The sequence below is a fragment of the Eleutherodactylus coqui genome, chromosome 2 (genome assembly GCF_035609145.1).
Source record: "Eleutherodactylus coqui strain aEleCoq1 chromosome 2, aEleCoq1.hap1, whole genome shotgun sequence".
Classification (NCBI taxonomy): Eukaryota; Metazoa; Chordata; class Amphibia; order Anura; family Eleutherodactylidae; genus Eleutherodactylus; species Eleutherodactylus coqui.
This window is the reverse complement of record NC_089838.1, coordinates 83,561,557-83,581,282: the sequence shown is the minus strand read 5'-3', so window position 1 is coordinate 83,581,282 and position 19,726 is coordinate 83,561,557. Positions and strand designations below refer to the sequence as shown.

The following is a 19,726-nucleotide window of genomic DNA, read 5'->3' as shown; positions in this document are numbered from 1 at the left end:
TTATTTTAATGGCTAAAGATAACTTGACACACACACACACACAAGATAAACCTTATTACATCGGAATTTTTTTTTTTTTTGGTAGTAAAATGAGGAAACTAGATTACAAGTCACAGTTTCGGTGATGCAAGGGCAGAATCCTAAACCACAAACATGGGAGAACTAATGTGCATATTACAGCATCACACACTGAAAACAGGATCTAGATCAGGACTTTTTTCTAAAAACTTTTGGGAGACTCATGATAGAATTGTTTCTGTGTGGGTAACTTGGGAAATCTAATGTGTTACACAGCTTTTAGCATACTCACAGTTAGGGAAGCCACATTGACAGTATATATTTTGCCAAATATGGGAATGGAAAATAGTTCAGTGACACTTACACAATAAGTTAAAATTTAGTGCAAGCCATGTTGTAATGTGCTATCTGCAGCCTCCACACTTCAATGGTCAATTACAAATAAGTCGATTATGGCTTGTAACTAATGCTGAATGCGTCAAAGTAATCAGCAGCTCAATACATCTGAGTAACTTAACAGATTATCCCACTTAAATTACATGTATTAGACCAAGGATGCAATCTTTTCTGGTCCAAGGGCCATATTGTCAGGTTACAAGAATATCAAAGACCACAATAAAACTTAAAGGGGTATTCCAATCTGAGACATTTATGGCATGTCAAAATAAGATCCTTTAAATATTTGATAGGCGGTAGTCCTAAAAGTGGAATCAGCATCTATTGACATAATGGAGATCCCCTTCTCCCCAATGCATTAGAGAAAGGAGACCAGGTATGCATGTGACACTCTATTGTAGTTTACAGTATGAGTTGTTGAAATTGCTGAATGTTTCTCTACTCCCATAACTTCATGGAAGATGTAGTCATCTACTCATTTCTAGTGTCACACAGGAGTCAAAATATCCATATTCTAAGTGTTATCATAGGGATTCCAGAGATGGCCACAAACTGCACCATTACTACTTCGCTGTTGCTGCTCCCATGCGATTTGCTACTTCTCTTTGATATAGAAAATACATGTAAGCAGCTACCACACACAGACAAGCATGCATGTATGTAACTGGGGGCTACAAAGGATAGCACTGAAGGATGCATACTGTACACCCGTATTAACCTGTATTATCCGGGGCTTGCTGCACTGACCATGCAGTTAAACCCCGGAAGATTTCCGTGGACAGCTCTAGTGCTTAAATGTTGGCCAGGACAGGCAGTTATTGTGCCACTGTACACGTTTGCCACTTCTAATTGCCTCAGGAAAATCTCCGGGGCTTGCTGCGCTGACATGTAAATAATACACCTGCCACTGAAGGGGTTAAGGTCATTTTACGTAGGGCGATTATCAAGACGAAAAGTTCCTCCAAATGTTTGTTGGACCGACAACTAGGCCGTGTGAAGAAGACCAATGATCAGCTGAAGAACAAGCGAATGCTCGTTCGTTGGCTAACTGTTAAGATTCAGGGAGCATAAAAATATTTGGTGAACATGGAGATGTAGTCAGAGTCAGCCTATGGGGGCGAATGATCGTACTAGGGATCATAAGCCTATTTCAGGCCATGTAAAAGAAAATTAATTAAATGACCACTGATTGACGTGTGTCAATTGGTGCTCATTAGATCTGTCCATGAACTCAGTTCATCTAAAAGTACTCTTAGACCAATAATATTGTGCATTGCCATCTTTGTTAATGGTGTGTAGGGTACTACGACTATGAAAGACACAATGATTGGGCTTTATATCTTTTCTCAACATGGCGGCAAACAAAATCTAACAGTGAATGTAAATAAGGGTAGTGACAACTTCAACATTTCGCTTATTACAAGAACGCTGTTAAACTCACACATAACCACACCAACTAGGTTGCACAATTTTCTCCTGCTATTTTAAATGCAGCAGAAAGATGTGAATTAGGAATAAACAGATTTTTCCCAATTGCACAAAATCATGCTGGTCTTATGCAGGAGGATACGCCGAGGTCTTGGTGGAATAGAAACATCTCTGGCCACGTCCCACTGAGACCTCAACACTAGGGATGAGCGAGTATACTGGCTAAGGCACTACTCGCTGGATTAATGTGCCTTAGCCGAGTATCTCCCTGCTCGTCCCTAAAGATTCGGGGGCCGCCGCAGCTGACAGGTGAGTTGCGGCGGGTAGCGGGGCAGAGCGGGCGGGAGAGAGAGATCTCCCCTCCGTTCCTCCCTGCTCTCCCCTGCAGCTCTCCACCCCGCAGCGGCACCCGAATCTTTCGGGACAAGCGGGGAGATACTCGGCTAAGGCACATTACTCAAGCGAGTAGTGCCTTAGTGAGTATACTCGCTCATCCCTACTCAACACCTACACTGTTCATTGGAGATCTTTGCATGCACACACTTGTGGTCAGAACAGTCACGTGACTGCATTACAAGGCCACATCAACATACAGTTAGGGCCAGAAATATTTGGACAGTAACACAATTTTCGCGAGTTGGGCTCTGCATGCCACCGCATTGGATTTGAAATGAAGCCTCTACAACAGAATTCAAGTGCAGATTGTAACGTTTAATTTAAAGGGTTGAACAAAAATATCTGATAGAAAATGTAGGAATTGTACACATTTCTTTACAAACACTCCACATTTTAGGAGCTCAAAAGTAATTGGACAAATAAACATAACCCAAACAAAATATATTTTTTTCAATATTTTGTTGCGAATCCTTTGGAGGCAATCACTGCCTTAAGTCTGGAACCCATGGACATCACCAAACGCTGGGTTTCCTCCTTCTTAATGCTTTGCCAGGCCTTTACAGCCGCAGCCTTCAGGTCTTGCTTGTTTGTTGGTCTTTCCGTCTGAAGTCTGGATTTGAGCAAGTGAAATGCATGCTCAATTGGGTTAAGATCTGGTGATTGACTTGGCCATTGCAGAATGTTCCACTTTTTTGCACTCATGAACTCCTGGGTAGCTTTGGCTGTATGCTTGGGGTCATTGTCCATCTGTACTGTGAAGCGCCGTCCGATCAACTTTGCAGCATTTGGCTGAATCTGGGCTGAAAGTATATCCCGGTACACTTCAGAATTCATCTGGCTACTCTTGTCTGCTGTTATGTCATCAATAAACACAAGTGACCCAGTGCCATTGAAAGCCATGCATGCCCATGCCATCACGTTGCCTCCACCATGTTTTACAGAGGATGTGGTGTGCCTTGGATCATGTGCTGTTCCCTTTCTTCTCCAAACTTTTTTCTTCCCATCATTCTGGTACAGGTTGATCTTTGTCTCATCTGTCCATAGAATACTTTTCCAGAACTGGGCTGGCTTCTTGAGGTGTTTTTCGGCAAATCTAACTCTAGCCTGTCTATTTTTGGAATTGATGAATGGTTTGCATCTGGATGTGAACCCTTTGTATTTACTTTCATGGAGTCTTCTCTTTACTGTTGACTTAGAGACAGATACACCTACTTCCCTGAGAGTGTTCTGGACTTCAGTTGATGTTGTGAACGGGTTCTTCTTCACCAAAGAAAGTATGCGGCGATCATCCACCACCGTTTAATTTCCGTGGACGCCCAGGCCTTTTTGAGTTCCCAAGCTCACCAGTGAATTCCTTTTTTCTCAGAATGTATCCGACTGTTGATTTTGCTACTCCAAGCATGTCTGCTATCTCTCTGATGGATTTTTTCTTTTTTTTCAGCCTCAGGATGTTCTGCTTCACCTCAATTGAGAGTTCCTTTGACCGCATGTTGTCTGGTCACAGCAACAGCTTCCAAATCCAAAACCACACACCTGGAATCAACCCCAGACCTTTTAACTACTTAATTGATTACAGGTTAACGAGGGAGACGCCTTCTGAGTTAATTTCAGCCCTTAGAGTCCATTGTCCAATTACTTTTGGTCCCTTGAAAAAGAGGAGGCTATGCATTACAGAGCTATGATTCCTAAACCCTTTCTCTGATTTGGATGTGGAAACTCTCATATTGCAGCTGGGAGTGTGCACTTTCAGCCCATATTATATATATATAATTGTATTTCTGAACATGTTTTTGTAAACAGCTAAAATAACAAAACTTGTGTCACTGTCCAAATATTTCTGGCCCTAACTGTATATATTGTATATTTTGAAAAAGTAATTAATGTTACCTGTGAACACACCCTTTACATTGACAATCAGTGCACTGCAATTAGTTGTATTGTAAACTGCTGCACCATTGCTTCCAACACACTTACGTTAGCCTGGCCAGTTTGTCTCGGGTCTGATTGATATCCTTGTGCTTTGAATACAGCCAGTCTTCAAGTTGTTTCTTGTTTGGAAAATACCCCAGCAATGAAGTTAACTCATCATTGTGTCTGGACTTGATTTTTCGAATATGTTCATCTTTTTCCGTCTAAATCACAAAACAGTGAAAAAACATAGCAGAAAACATTTATTATTAAAGACAGTAAATAAAAAGTGAAGTGAAGCCAATAATCTCCAACAGGGACATCAGGAAATAAAACTTTTAGGCTTCTCTTACAGAGGCATTTGTTTTCAAACACATTCAAAAGCGTTTTTAACGCACCCCATCATTATAATGGGTGATGAGTTGCGTTAAAAAAAAAAAAAGAACTGAAACGTACTAAAATAGAGCACATAGCGTTCAAAAATCGTGGAGTTCGAACACTTGTCTGAGAAGCCCCATTGAAATCAATGGAGGCAGTTTACAGTGTTTAACACGTAAAAACCGGTGTGTGTGAGAGTGGCCTTATTCTAGTTTTCAAGTTCCTTTATGCATTAATGCAATTGTAAAGAGTTCACCTTATCCTTCTTCAGCATGTCCATCTGTGTGCGAGTCATTGTATGCATGTTCATTTGCTCCATCTCCTGATCCAGCTTACGGACTGTTCTATCCAACTCAGATCTCTGATTCTGTAGCTGCAACACTTCATTTTTTAGGGTATCCACATTGCAACTTTTCTCTACACTTTCCAACTCACGTTCCTGGTAGAAATAGAAAAAAAAAAATTGATGTTAGTTATATTAGCAATGCCAGACATAGTTCTAAAGTCATGAATCCATGCTATTCTGTATATGTGGTTATTAAGGTTTTTCCTCCAAACTCAATAACATTTGTCATGTTCCGAATATAAAAGTATCTTTAAACAAAGTGCATAAAAGCATACACTCACTGTAAAAAAATAAATAAATCAAGCACATCAAATCAAGGATTATTTTTCTGAGTTTGGGAAGACTTCAAATTTTATGATATGTTTCTTTATAGGAAGGAGAAAAATTCTAACTTTTAATTGTTGGAACTTGGCACATACATTTGGCACCATTTTAGTCATTTCACTTCTTTGTTACATTAGTACGGTCAATTTACCGCTAAGACAGCTTATTTAGGAGAATTGCAGGATTCTATTAAAACTAATCAGACATCAAACTGCCGACTTAAATAGGCAGACAATAGACTGTAGGTGTTTTGAGTTACAGTTAAATTATACAACGGGTATGAAAGTAAGCCATATTCCAGTGCACCAGCAATGGGTTTTGAGTACAAACACGATCATGCTCAGATATAAATAGTGAAGAGGCTATGGCACTCATAGGAGCACTGAGGCACCTTCAATCCGCTGATACTGATGGCTTAGACTGAGGCTGGGCCATCATTTTTTTAAAGGCAGGGTAACTTCAATTACTTTTTATTTTTTAGGTAGGCTTCCATGGACTACTTTTCAAGACTACTTCCTTCATTGTTATAAGCCAGTTACCTCCCCATAGAACATCTTGTTCATTCTAATAAAGAAGTTAAAAACGTGCTTCCAATGTGGCGGATACATGGATGATAATTCTAGTTAAGCTAATGTCCCAATTAGACGTGATAACAGTCATCTAAATGACTGCACAAGCGCTGACATCATCTTTAAGGCCTCATGTCCACGGGGAAAATCAGGCCCGCTACGGATTCTCCATGGAGAATCCGTAGCGGGTCCCTCCTGCCCTGACATGAGGCATAAAAATAAGAATTAACTTACCTTTCGCCCGCTCCGGTTCTTCCTTTCGCCACGGCGTCATCTTCTCTGCGTCGCGGCCGGATCTTTTTTCTTTGGCCCGGCGGATGCGCAGGGTGACGTCGGTGACGTGCCCCGCGCATGCGCCGGCCCGTAAGAAAAGATCCGGCCGCGACGGAGAGAAGATGGAGCCGCGGCGAAGGGAAGAACCGGAGCGGGTGAGTAAATTCTGATTTTTGTCTCCCGCGGATCCGGACGGCTTCCATAGGCTTCAATAGAAGCCCGCGGGAGCCGTCCCCGCGGGAGACCCGCACAAAAATGGAGCATGGTCCAGATCTTTTCATGCTCCATTTTTTTAAAAATCACTTTTACTGACCATCCGCAGGTATTTATCTACCCGCGGGTGGTCAATGCATCCCTATGGGGTGCGGATCCGCGGGCAGGAGAAGAGTTAAAATCCGCTGCGGATTTTAATTCTTCTTTTGCCCGTGGACATGAGGCCTAAGGCTTTTAGTACTCGTGCAGAGCATTTAGACAGGCAGAGTTCTACGTCAAGCGGAGCATTTACACTTATCGAGAATTCAGTGATGTTTTTTATGCTGACTGAAGATCAGCAATAACGAGAAGTGGATGAAAAGTAAGCTTTTTTTTTGCGTTTACACAGCGTGATTATCGCTCAATTTCATTCATTTGAATAAATTTTGAGCGATAATGGTCCTGTGTAAATGGCCCTTAAAATAGATTATTGTTCAATATATATTTTATTGAAGTATCAGTAAAATACACAAATATTCACAGCGACTTTAAGACAATCTCTTCAGTCTAAAGAACATACATTGGCACATCACGGCATCATCGGCTGCCCGATAGTCCCCGTTGTCCCTTCATTTAATGATTAAAATGGTGAACCCAAGTCAGATGCAAATGCCATACATCATAAAATTTGTTAACAAATTGCAACCAAATAGAAAAAAAGAGGATTTTTGGTACTTACCGTAAAATCTCTTTCTTGTCTTGTTCATTGGGGGACACAGCCAAGACCGTGGGTATAGCTACTGCCACTAGGAGGCGACACTAAGCACAAAAAAATGTTAACTCCTCCTGCAGGCTATACCCCCTCCTGCTGACATAAAGCTAATCAGTTTGTCAGCCAGCAGTAGGAGTAGCCACGCAGGATCTGAACCACAAAAAGGAACAAAAACAATAGGCATAACGGTTACAACTGTGAAACCACGCCTGCACTATGTGCAACTTACCATAACTAAAACTCCGAACCGGATGCCACCATATATATCTGGGTGGGTGCTGTGTCCCCCAATGAACAAGACGAGAAAGAGATTTTACGGTAAGTACCAAAAATCCTCTTTTCTCGCTCGTTGCATTGGGGGACACAGCCAAGACCGTGGGACGTTCTAGAGCAGTCCCTCTTGGGGTGGGAGCACATATCCATGCGGTCAGCTGACAGACGTCTGTAAGACTCGCCGTCCTAGAGAGGCGTCGGACGAGGCAAAAGTATGCACTCGATAGAATCTTGAAAATGTGTGCAGCGACATCCACGTAGCCGCCCTGCATACTTGTGCGGCTAAAGCCCCAGTGTGAACTGCCCATGAAGCCCCCACCGCCCTTGCGGAGTGAGCCGTCACCCGGAACGGTGGCGTCTTTTCCTTGGAGCGGTAGGCTTCCACCACGGCCAGACGTATCCAGCGAGAAATGACCACCTTGGAGGCCGCCAGGCCCCGCCGTGGTCCGTCAGGGATGACGAACAAAGAATCAGACCGTCGGAACGATGCTGTCCGTTCTAGGTAGATTCGTAAAGCTCTCACCAAATCCAGCCTGTGAAGAGTCTTCTCTCTCGGGTGAACCGCGGCTGGGCAGAACGACGGTAGCACAATATCCTCGTTTAAATGGAAGTCCGAGACCACCTTAGGCAGGAACGAGGGGGATCGGGCGCAAAACTACTTTATCCTGATGGAAGACTGTAAATGGTGGTTTTGCCGATAAGGCTGCAATTTCCGACACTCGGCGGATGGAGATCACCGCAACTAGCAGAGCCACCTTCCAGGAGAGTATCCTTGACGGAACTTCCCTCAGCGGCTCGAACGGTTGTGACTGCAGTGCATCGAGCACCTGGTTCAAGTCCCAGGGCGGAAGCGGGGAACGGTACGGTGGGGCGGCGTGCGCAACCCCCTGAAGAAAGGTGCGCACGGCAGACCTAGCCGCCAATGGCCTTTGAAAGAGGATGGACAGTGCAGATATCTGACCCTTAAGGGAACTCAGACTGAGTCCCATTTCCAGGCCGTCCTGAAGAAAAGACAAGAGCCGCACTAGGGAGAAACGCATCGGATGGAATCCCCGTTGTTCGCACCATAGTAGGAAGTTTTTCCACACCCGGTAGTACACCTTGGCCGAGGATGGCTTCCTGGCCTTAATCATGGTCCTGATGACCGGCTCTGAAAATCCGCGGGCTCTCAAGACCTTGGCCTCAATAGCCACGCTGTCAAACGTAGCATGGCTAAACTGTGGTGGAAGAGGGGTCCCTGTAGGAGAAGGTCCTCTCGCAGAGGAAGCGGCCACGGGGCGTCTGCCAGTAGGTCGACGAGTTCTGCGTACCAGGTCCGACGTGGCCAGTCCGGGGCTATGAGCACTACCGGGAGTTCCTCCTTCCTGATTCGCCCGAGGAGCTTGGGGGATCAGCGGAAAGGGAGGGAATGCGTATGGAAACTGGAATCCCGTCCACGGAATTACCAGCGCGTCCACGGCCACCGCCCTGGGATCCCTTGATCTTGCCACGAAGTTCGGAAGTTTGTGGTTGAACCTGGATGCCATGAGGTCGACATCCGGTCGCCCCCACCGCTTGCAAACCTCGTGAAACACCTTGGGGTGTAGCTCCCACTCGCCTGGGTCGACCGTCTCCCTGCTGAGATAATCGGCAATCCAGTTGTCCACCCCCAGGATGTGAACTGCTGACAGTGCGAGAACATACGTTTTGGCCCACGCCAGGATCTCTGCGACTTCTTGCATGACCCCTCTGCTGCGGGTGCCACCCTGGTGATTTATGTAGGCGACCGCTGTTGCATTGTCCATTTGTATCCGGACTGGGAGACCCTTCAGCTGTTGCGAGAAGTGTTGCAGTGACCGAAATATGGCCCGAAGTTCCAAGACGTTGATTGGTAACTGGGCTTCCTGCCGGGTTCAGGTTCCCTGGGCTACCAGGTTCCGTAAGGTTCCTCCCCAGCCTGAGAGGCTGGCATCTATGGTCAGGATCTGCCCCCGGTGGGGAATGAAGGATCGGCCCAGATGTATTTGTGGAGAATCCAGCCACCACAGTAGAGCGCGGTGCGTCTTCAGCGGTATCCTGATTGTTCGCTCGAGTGATGTCACCGACCTGTCCCATCTCGACAGGATAGTCCACTGCAGAGCCCTGGAATGGAATTGGGTAAATGGGACTGCCTAGAAGGCCGCTACCATCAGCCCTGGCACCCTCATACAGTAACGGATAGTCATCGTGCAGCGGGCGCGCAAGGAGCGAACCTGCTTCTGAAGTAGGCGCCTCTTCGGAGCTGGTAGCAGAACCCGGTTCCGGACCGTGTTGAAGTGAAGGCCCAGGAACTCCATGCTCTGAGCCGGTGATAGTGACGAATTAGGACGGTTGACGATCCACCCGAACCTGTTCAGCGTGTCCATCGTAATGCGGAGGCTCTCCATGTTGGGGCTTTTAACATTATGTCGTCCGGATAGGGAATCGCGACGATTCCCCTTGCATGGAGAAGAGATACCACTGCCGCCAAGATCTTCGTGAACACCTTGGGTGCCGTTGCCAGGCCGAATGGAAGCGCGGTGAATTGGAAATGTTCGGTTTGGACCGTGAACCGGAGGAATCTTTGATGAACCGGCCGGATGGGGATGTGAAGGTAGGCATCCTTTATGTCGATCGATGACAAGTACTCTCCGGGTTCCATGGGCGCGATTACTGTTCGAATGGACTCCATGCGAAAGCGTCGCACTTTCACGTATTGGTTCAACCTCTTCAGGTCTAGGACCGGTCTCACGGATCCGTCTTTCTTCGGTACAACGAATAGGTTTGAATAAAAACCTGTGAATCGTTGGGAACTTCGTACCGGCACTATGACTCCTTGATCTAGAAGAACTTGGACCGCCTGAAGTAATGCAGCGTTCTTCCGTGAGGATCCCGGAATCCTGGAGCTGAAGAAGCGGTCCGGAGGGTATTTGGCGAATTCTATTGTGTAGCCCTCCGTGATGACTTCCCGTACCCAGGCGTCCGATATCTGTGCCAGCCAGACCGCGGCGAACCGGGAAAGCCGTCCCCCCACCCTGTCCACCCTGGGTGGGGGCTGGTTTTCATGCGGATGACTTTGTATGAGGGCCGTCCCTCCTGGTCTTTGGGGGCTGGGCCTTGGTACGCCATGATGGCCTGGGCTTGAATGATGGTCCTTTCTTCTGGGCCTGGTCCTGGGTACTTCTTTTAGTCTCCGATGCGCGCGGGCTACTCCGGCGAAAGGAACGGAATTGAAAACTGGAGCGTCGTGGGGGCGGTGGTTGTCTCCGCCGGTTTTGAGGGAGATGCGTGGTCTTGTTCATTCTAATAAAGAAGTTAAAAACGTGCTTCCAATGTGGCGGATACATGGATGATAATTCTAGTTAAGCTAATGTCCCAATTAGACGTGATAACAGTCATCTAAATGACTGCACAAGCGCTGACATCATCTTTAAGGCCTCATGTCCACGGGGAAAATCAGGCCCGCTACGGATTCTCCATGGAGAATCCGTAGCGGGTCCCTCCTGCCCTGACATGAGGCATAAAAATAAGAATTAACTTACCTTTCGCCCGCTCCGGTTCTTCCTTTCGCCACGGCGTCATCTTCTCTGCGTCGCGGCCGGATCTTTTTTCTTTGGCCCGGCGGATGCGCAGGGTGACGTCGGTGACGTGCCCCGCGCATGCGCCGGCCCGTAAGAAAAGATCCGGCCGCGACGGAGAGAAGATGGAGCCGCGGCGAAGGGAAGAACCGGAGCGGGTGAGTAAATTCTGATTTTTGTCTCCCGCGGATCCGGACGGCTTCCATAGGCTTCAATAGAAGCCCGCGGGAGCCGTCCCCGCGGGAGACCCGCACAAAAATGGAGCATGGTCCAGATCTTTTCATGCTCCATTTTTTTAAAAATCACTTTTACTGACCATCCGCAGGTATTTATCTACCCGCGGGTGGTCAATGCATCCCTATGGGGTGCGGATCCGCGGGCAGGAGAAGAGTTAAAATCCGCTGCGGATTTTAATTCTTCTTTTGCCCGTGGACATGAGGCCTAAGGCTTTTAGTACTCGTGCAGAGCATTTAGACAGGCAGAGTTCTACGTCAAGCGGAGCATTTACACTTATCGAGAATTCAGTGATGTTTTTTATGCTGACTGAAGATCAGCAATAACGAGAAGTGGATGAAAAGTAAGCTTTTTTTTGCGTTTACACAGCGTGATTATCGCTCAATTTCATTCATTTGAATAAATTTTGAGCGATAATGGTCCTGTGTAAATGGCCCTTAAAATAGATTATTGTTCAATATATATTTTATTGAAGTATCAGTAAAATACACAAATATTCACAGCGACTTTAAGACAATCTCTTCAGTCTAAAGAACATACATTGGCACATCACGGCATCATCGGCTGCCCGATAGTCCCCGTTGTCCCTTCATTTAATGATTAAAATGGTGAACCCAAGTCAGATGCAAATGCCATACATCATAAAATTTGTTAACAAATTGCAACCAAATAGAAAAAAAGAGGATTTTTGGTACTTACCGTAAAATCTCTTTCTTGTCTTGTTCATTGGGGGACACAGCCAAGACCGTGGGTATAGCTACTGCCACTAGGAGGCGACACTAAGCACAAAAAAATGTTAACTCCTCCTGCAGGCTATACCCCCTCCTGCTGACATAAAGCTAATCAGTTTGTCAGCCAGCAGTAGGAGTAGCCACGCAGGATCTGAACCACAAAAAGGAACAAAAACAATAGGCATAACGGTTACAACTGTGAAACCACGCCTGCACTATGTGCAACTTACCATAACTAAAACTCCGAACCGGATGCCACCATATATATCTGGGTGGGTGCTGTGTCCCCCAATGAACAAGACGAGAAAGAGATTTTACGGTAAGTACCAAAAATCCTCTTTTCTCGCTCGTTGCATTGGGGGACACAGCCAAGACCGTGGGACGTTCTAGAGCAGTCCCTCTTGGGGTGGGAGCACATATCCATGCGGTCAGCTGACAGACGTCTGTAAGACTCGCCGTCCTAGAGAGGCGTCGGACGAGGCAAAAGTATGCACTCGATAGAATCTTGAAAATGTGTGCAGCGACATCCACGTAGCCGCCCTGCATACTTGTGCGGCTAAAGCCCCAGTGTGAACTGCCCATGAAGCCCCCACCGCCCTTGCGGAGTGAGCCGTCACCCGGAACGGTGGCGTCTTTTCCTTGGAGCGGTAGGCTTCCACCACGGCCAGACGTATCCAGCGAGAAATGACCACCTTGGAGGCCGCCAGGCCCCGCCGTGGTCCGTCAGGGATGACGAACAAAGAATCAGACCGTCGGAACGATGCTGTCCGTTCTAGGTAGATTCGTAAAGCTCTCACCAAATCCAGCCTGTGAAGAGTCTTCTCTCTCGGGTGAACCGCGGCTGGGCAGAACGACGGTAGCACAATATCCTCGTTTAAATGGAAGTCCGAGACCACCTTAGGCAGGAACGAGGGGGATCGGGCGCAAAACTACTTTATCCTGATGGAAGACTGTAAATGGTGGTTTTGCCGATAAGGCTGCAATTTCCGACACTCGGCGGATGGAGATCACCGCAACTAGCAGAGCCACCTTCCAGGAGAGTATCCTTGACGGAACTTCCCTCAGCGGCTCGAACGGTTGTGACTGCAGTGCATCGAGCACCTGGTTCAAGTCCCAGGGCGGAAGCGGGGAACGGTACGGTGGGGCGGCGTGCGCAACCCCCTGAAGAAAGGTGCGCACGGCAGACCTAGCCGCCAATGGCCTTTGAAAGAGGATGGACAGTGCAGATATCTGACCCTTAAGGGAACTCAGACTGAGTCCCATTTCCAGGCCGTCCTGAAGAAAAGACAAGAGCCGCACTAGGGAGAAACGCATCGGATGGAATCCCCGTTGTTCGCACCATAGTAGGAAGTTTTTCCACACCCGGTAGTACACCTTGGCCGAGGATGGCTTCCTGGCCTTAATCATGGTCCTGATGACCGGCTCTGAAAATCCGCGGGCTCTCAAGACCTTGGCCTCAATAGCCACGCTGTCAAACGTAGCATGGCTAAACTGTGGTGGAAGAGGGGTCCCTGTAGGAGAAGGTCCTCTCGCAGAGGAAGCGGCCACGGGGCGTCTGCCAGTAGGTCGACGAGTTCTGCGTACCAGGTCCGACGTGGCCAGTCCGGGGCTATGAGCACTACCGGGAGTTCCTCCTTCCTGATTCGCCCGAGGAGCTTGGGGGATCAGCGGAAAGGGAGGGAATGCGTATGGAAACTGGAATCCCGTCCACGGAATTACCAGCGCGTCCACGGCCACCGCCCTGGGATCCCTTGATCTTGCCACGAAGTTCGGAAGTTTGTGGTTGAACCTGGATGCCATGAGGTCGACATCCGGTCGCCCCCACCGCTTGCAAACCTCGTGAAACACCTTGGGGTGTAGCTCCCACTCGCCTGGGTCGACCGTCTCCCTGCTGAGATAATCGGCAATCCAGTTGTCCACCCCCAGGATGTGAACTGCTGACAGTGCGAGAACATACGTTTTGGCCCACGCCAGGATCTCTGCGACTTCTTGCATGACCCCTCTGCTGCGGGTGCCACCCTGGTGATTTATGTAGGCGACCGCTGTTGCATTGTCCATTTGTATCCGGACTGGGAGACCCTTCAGCTGTTGCGAGAAGTGTTGCAGTGACCGAAATATGGCCCGAAGTTCCAAGACGTTGATTGGTAACTGGGCTTCCTGCCGGGTTCAGGTTCCCTGGGCTACCAGGTTCCGTAAGGTTCCTCCCCAGCCTGAGAGGCTGGCATCTATGGTCAGGATCTGCCCCCGGTGGGGAATGAAGGATCGGCCCAGATGTATTTGTGGAGAATCCAGCCACCACAGTAGAGCGCGGTGCGTCTTCAGCGGTATCCTGATTGTTCGCTCGAGTGATGTCACCGACCTGTCCCATCTCGACAGGATAGTCCACTGCAGAGCCCTGGAATGGAATTGGGTAAATGGGACTGCCTAGAAGGCCGCTACCATCAGCCCTGGCACCCTCATACAGTAACGGATAGTCATCGTGCAGCGGGCGCGCAAGGAGCGAACCTGCTTCTGAAGTAGGCGCCTCTTCGGAGCTGGTAGCAGAACCCGGTTCCGGACCGTGTTGAAGTGAAGGCCCAGGAACTCCATGCTCTGAGCCGGTGATAGTGACGAATTAGGACGGTTGACGATCCACCCGAACCTGTTCAGCGTGTCCATCGTAATGCGGAGGCTCTCCATGTTGGGGCTTTTAACATTATGTCGTCCGGATAGGGAATCGCGACGATTCCCCTTGCATGGAGAAGAGATACCACTGCCGCCAAGATCTTCGTGAACACCTTGGGTGCCGTTGCCAGGCCGAATGGAAGCGCGGTGAATTGGAAATGTTCGGTTTGGACCGTGAACCGGAGGAATCTTTGATGAACCGGCCGGATGGGGATGTGAAGGTAGGCATCCTTTATGTCGATCGATGACAAGTACTCTCCGGGTTCCATGGGCGCGATTACTGTTCGAATGGACTCCATGCGAAAGCGTCGCACTTTCACGTATTGGTTCAACCTCTTCAGGTCTAGGACCGGTCTCACGGATCCGTCTTTCTTCGGTACAACGAATAGGTTTGAATAAAAACCTGTGAATCGTTGGGAACTTCGTACCGGCACTATGACTCCTTGATCTAGAAGAACTTGGACCGCCTGAAGTAATGCAGCGTTCTTCCGTGAGGATCCCGGAATCCTGGAGCTGAAGAAGCGGTCCGGAGGGTATTTGGCGAATTCTATTGTGTAGCCCTCCGTGATGACTTCCCGTACCCAGGCGTCCGATATCTGTGCCAGCCAGACCGCGGCGAACCGGGAAAGCCGTCCCCCCACCCTGTCCCCCCTGGGTGGGGGCTGGTTTTCATGCGGATGACTTTGTATGAGGGCCGTCCCTCCTGGTCTTTGGGGGCTGGGCCTTGGTACGCCATGATGGCCTGGGCTTGAATGATGGTCCTTTCTTCTGGGCCTGGTCCTGGGTACTTCTTTTAGTCTCCGATGCGCGCGGGCTACTCCGGCGAAAGGAACGGAATTGAAAACTGGAGCGTCGTGGGGGCGGTGGTTGTCTCCGCCGGTTTTGAGGGAGATGCGTGGTCTTGCCCCCTGTAGCTTCTGAGATGATCTCGTCTAGCCTGGCTCCAAAAAGTCGCAGTCCTACAAAGGGGATGTTCGTCAGGGATCCCTTGGAGGATGCATCCGCGTCCCAGGACTTCAGCCACAGGATACGCCGTGTGGCCACCGACGTCGCCGATGCTCGCGCCATACACCTTGCCGCCTCTTCACAGATGAATCTGCCCGCTTGCTCTATCTGGCGAGCGATGTCCGCCATTTCTTCTGGGGCAGACCCGTCTAGTATGCCTCTGCGCAGCTGTTTAGCCCATTAAGCGATAGCCCTGCTAACCCAAGTGGAGGCAAAAGTAGGACTCAGAGCAGAGCCCACTGCCTCAAAAGCCGATTTAGCCAGCACATCAATCTTCCTGTCCCGTGTATCTCGTAGGGATAACGCATCCGCCATGGGAAGGGTAGTGTGCTTCGCCAAGCGGGAAACCGGCGGGTCAACGGTCGGCGGCGTCGCCCACCTTTTAGTCAGATTCTCCGGGAAGGAGTAGAGGACGTCCAGGCGCTTTGGCCTTACGAAGCGTCTGTCCGGGGACTTCCATTCTTTATCCAGGACCGCCTCAAAGTCGTCATGGGGCGGGAAAGTCTTGGGCAAGCGCTTGGGCCGTCGGAATGAAAGGCACGGCGCGGGCGCAGCGGAGGGTTGCTCTTGGAGCTGGAAAGTGTCCCTCACCGCCACTATCAGACGGTCTACCGTCTTGGAGAGGTTAGGCAACTGCTCGTCCTCGGCGTCGGGGTCCGTGAGGTAGTCTGAGAATTCGGCCTCAGCTTCACTGCTCTCCCTAGAGGGCGGAAAGGAAGTCGCCCCGGGAGAGTCTGCATGGTTCGGCGATACCGGAGATGCCGACGATTCCCGTGACCCTGGCCGTCTAACACGCTTCCGCGGTCTAGCGCGCGATGAATCTCTTCTGACAGTGTCATTTTCGCCGCGCACATCAGGCCCAGGGGGAACCACACGGTCCAGCCTATCCAATATTGCGGTCGACGCAAGCATAAGGTTAGAGACTGCCTGCGCCAGGGAGCGGGCCCACTCAGGTTCTGCTGAGGGTGAGGGCTGTATGGGCGCTGCCTAGGAGCAGTACAGTCAGTACAGTATTGCTCAACCTGCCCGCAAGAAAATTTAGCGTTACAGCGAGAGCAAGCGTAGTGCGTCGCTCTGGCTGTCCCCTGTCCGGACTCTTGGGTTCTGGAGTCGGACATAATGCAGTGCGTGGTTCGCGTAACCTGAGAAAAAAGTGCAGGGGAGGATAGTGCAGGGGAGAGTGCAGGAGAGCTGCCACTAGGGCAGAGCCTACCCGGTCCAACAGGGGTTCTGGCTGTCCAGGCTGCGTCCACCCACGCTGCTGTGGCACCACAAGTCCCAGGAGATAGATGGCCGCTCTGGGAGGGGTAGAGGGGGCGGGGCCGTTGCTGCCGGAGTCCTCTTGGCGCGCTGATTGGGCGAGAGAGCCTGCGCTGACGAAACTCCGCCCCCAAAGGCGTGCCTGAGTAGGCCGTCAATACGAGAAGGCGGCCTGCACGGAGAAACTGCCGAACCGCTGCTTGGTTTTCCGCCCCCCCACGCGCTACGAGGCACCGCGGTGCCGTCCTGAGGTCCGCTAGAGGCAAGGGCCGATCTCCGGTAGGAAGCCATGCCGCAGCCCGGTGGAACGAAAGGCCACGGCCCGGGAAAAGGCAAGGCCGCGGATCGCGGGGCAGGGCCGAGGCCCGAGAGAGAGGAGAGCCGCAGCCTGAGCCGGCCAGAGGGGAGAGGGCACGCGGGACGCATGGGAAGAGCTGCCGCGGGGCACAGAGGTCTCGGCCCGCTAAAGTACTGCTCTTGCCCCCCCGTAACGGAGTTAAGAGAGAGGGGGGAAGAAAAGGGGTAGATCGCCCCCCCAGGGCCCGATTGAGAGAGGAGTACGGCAGGTTAGGGGAAAAAACAATAAAGGCACATACTTACCTCCCGATGTGCGAGTGGTGGTAGCCTGGCTCCAGCAGAGCATCCTTCCCGCCATCGCCTTCCCTTTGTGGGGAGGGGATGTTGGACCGTGGGTTATCGGGGGCTGGCGGGTCACACTCAGTTTGGTGGCCGAGTGTGCCTCCTTGCCTTCTGAGGGGACCCGGCCGACAACAGATGTCTATAGTTACGTCTGTTCGCCGCCCTCGGTGGGTTAACGAGGAGAGTCCTGCCTCCCCGTTATGCCCTGGTCATTCCATAGAAAAAGGGAAAAAAAGAAAAAGTAAAAAAGGTAAAAAGAAAAAAGGTCTGCAGACGAAGACGTCTGCCTACTACGACACTAAGCTAAAAACTGATTAGCTTCATGTCGGCAGGAGGGGGTATAGCCTGCAGGAGGAGTTAACACTTTTTTGTGCTTAGTGTCGCCTCCTAGTGGCAGTAGCTATACCCACGGTCTTGGCTGTGTCCCCCAATGCAACGAGCGAGAAACTTAAGTATGTTTAGATGCATAGGGGAGGGAGGAAAATCCACCCAACCCCCGCGGTGTAAATCATGTCAACACTGTCAAATCAAGACATCAATCTTGCTAGTAGGAAAAAAGAAAGAGGATAGAAGAAGAAGATAAGATGGCAAGAGAGGAAAGGAAGGGAAAGGGAAGATTGGAAAGGAGACGAAGGACTACTAATGGCCCTATGAGGACAAAGGTGAGAAGGGGCGTAACCGTCTGGCGGCGGCTATCCAAATGCGCATATCATAAACATAACAACTCATAGCAGCTATGTTCAGGACTATAACAGACCATTAGTTACCCATGCATTAAATTTAGCAGAGGAACGGAAACTTATCCAGGTCGCCCACGTAGCATAGTGAGCAGAGAATTTAGAGTCGTCCCTAGCCCTTAATTCTTCCATGTATATAATGTCATCCATGGCTTTTACCCACATTAAGCGTGTAGGAGTCAGCGTGGTGTTCCTTAAAATAGATTAAATAGCAAATAAGTTGCCCACCTTGCCTCTCCATTCAACTTTGTTGGTCTTCATCCTAATTGTAAAAGTTGCATTTGTATATTCTATACCAGTAACACAAAGGTGGTGCATCTACAATTGACTTTTGAGATACATAATAATTGTATATTAATTTTTAATTGAATGCAATAATGTTAATTGTCTTTTGTATTGTAATTTTGAGATTCCAATAAAAATCGAATTCAAGCAAATAAGAGGAAAAAAAACCCTAGCCAGGAGTGTTGCTAGTGCCAGAGACACTAATGGTATGAAGGGCAAAGGAACCAGTGTTCCATCGAGGCAGCACAATGTCGTCACTACATCCCGCTGCCTGTGGAGGACCATGAAGAGGACTTTTTGTCTAAGTGAAGGATTAGGTGAGCAGAAAGTTAGTTTTGTTATTGTTTAACCCCTTAAGGATCAGGCTGTTTTGTACCTTATAACGACCAGACCCTTTTAGGGATTTTACCCATGTGGTTTAACTGCTTTATTTTTTTTTCAGCTCCAAAAATTATTTTTGCATTTTTTTTCCCTGTGTTATATAGGGCTAATTTTTTAATAATCTTTTTAACTGACTTTTTTCCCCTGTTTTTTTTTTTAGTTTTATTGCGGGTAAGTGGCTAAAAAAGGATTTTAACATTTTTTAATTAGTACATTTATGCTAAAATAAAGTATGGGAACGGGTTCCTCATTTTGTTTCGGCTGTTTTGATATAGAATATGTATGGTTTTGGATTATAGAACACATATGGCAATGCTTTTGGTTGGCGTCGGCTTTGGGCTATTTTCTTTCTTATGTATATATTTTTATTTTATTATGTAATTTTGTTTCAGTTCTTTATGAATTTTTTTTTGTTACTATCTATGTCCCCCATGATGTCATATAAAACCTCTGGGGGACATTCACTTTTTCTTCTTTATTTGACATTTTTTCACTGTAGCTCTGGTATCCATAGGAGCCCCAGTTACAGGGAAAACATCCCCCTGTATTGACAATAGTCACAGGCAGAGCTGATCAGGGTCTGCTAGGACCCTGTAGCTCTGCTGTGCCAGAGAATCTCGACAGTCACGTGACTGCTGGCTCACGTAGTCGAAGAAACACTTTCACTCTTTAGTACATAGCACTCATTGAGCCCTGTGTAATAAAGAAAGGAGAAGGCAGTAGGGGTTAAAAAAAAAAATAATAATTTCTCCCTCCTCCTTGGGGTTATCGGCTGTGATTGATTGCAGAAGCAAGAGCTTTAATCCTGCGCTGTATTTTTACTATCTGGTGGGATTAAAGACCAGGACCAAGCGCCGTAAATTTACTGTGCTTGGTCCTTAATGGGCTACTCAGGGGCATTTTAAGTTTATTAGAGGGCCACCAAGCGGAGTTATACGTTTA

General features: G+C 48.8%; 1 protein-coding gene across 1 annotated transcript in view; it reads right to left on the bottom strand.

Annotated features, from left to right (window-relative positions):
• Nucleotides 1–19,726, bottom strand: part of RAD50 (RAD50 double strand break repair protein) — a 97,393-nt gene that overhangs the window by 55,313 nt on the left and 22,354 nt on the right. Inside the window, exons 11-12 of the mRNA XM_066591148.1 lie at nucleotides 4,781–4,963; nucleotides 4,213–4,370 (exon numbers count right to left, since the gene is read on the bottom strand). Coding sequence (XP_066447245.1) covers nucleotides 4,213–4,370; nucleotides 4,781–4,963 — 341 coding nt within the window. The remainder of the gene's footprint in view (nucleotides 1–4,212; nucleotides 4,371–4,780; nucleotides 4,964–19,726) is intronic.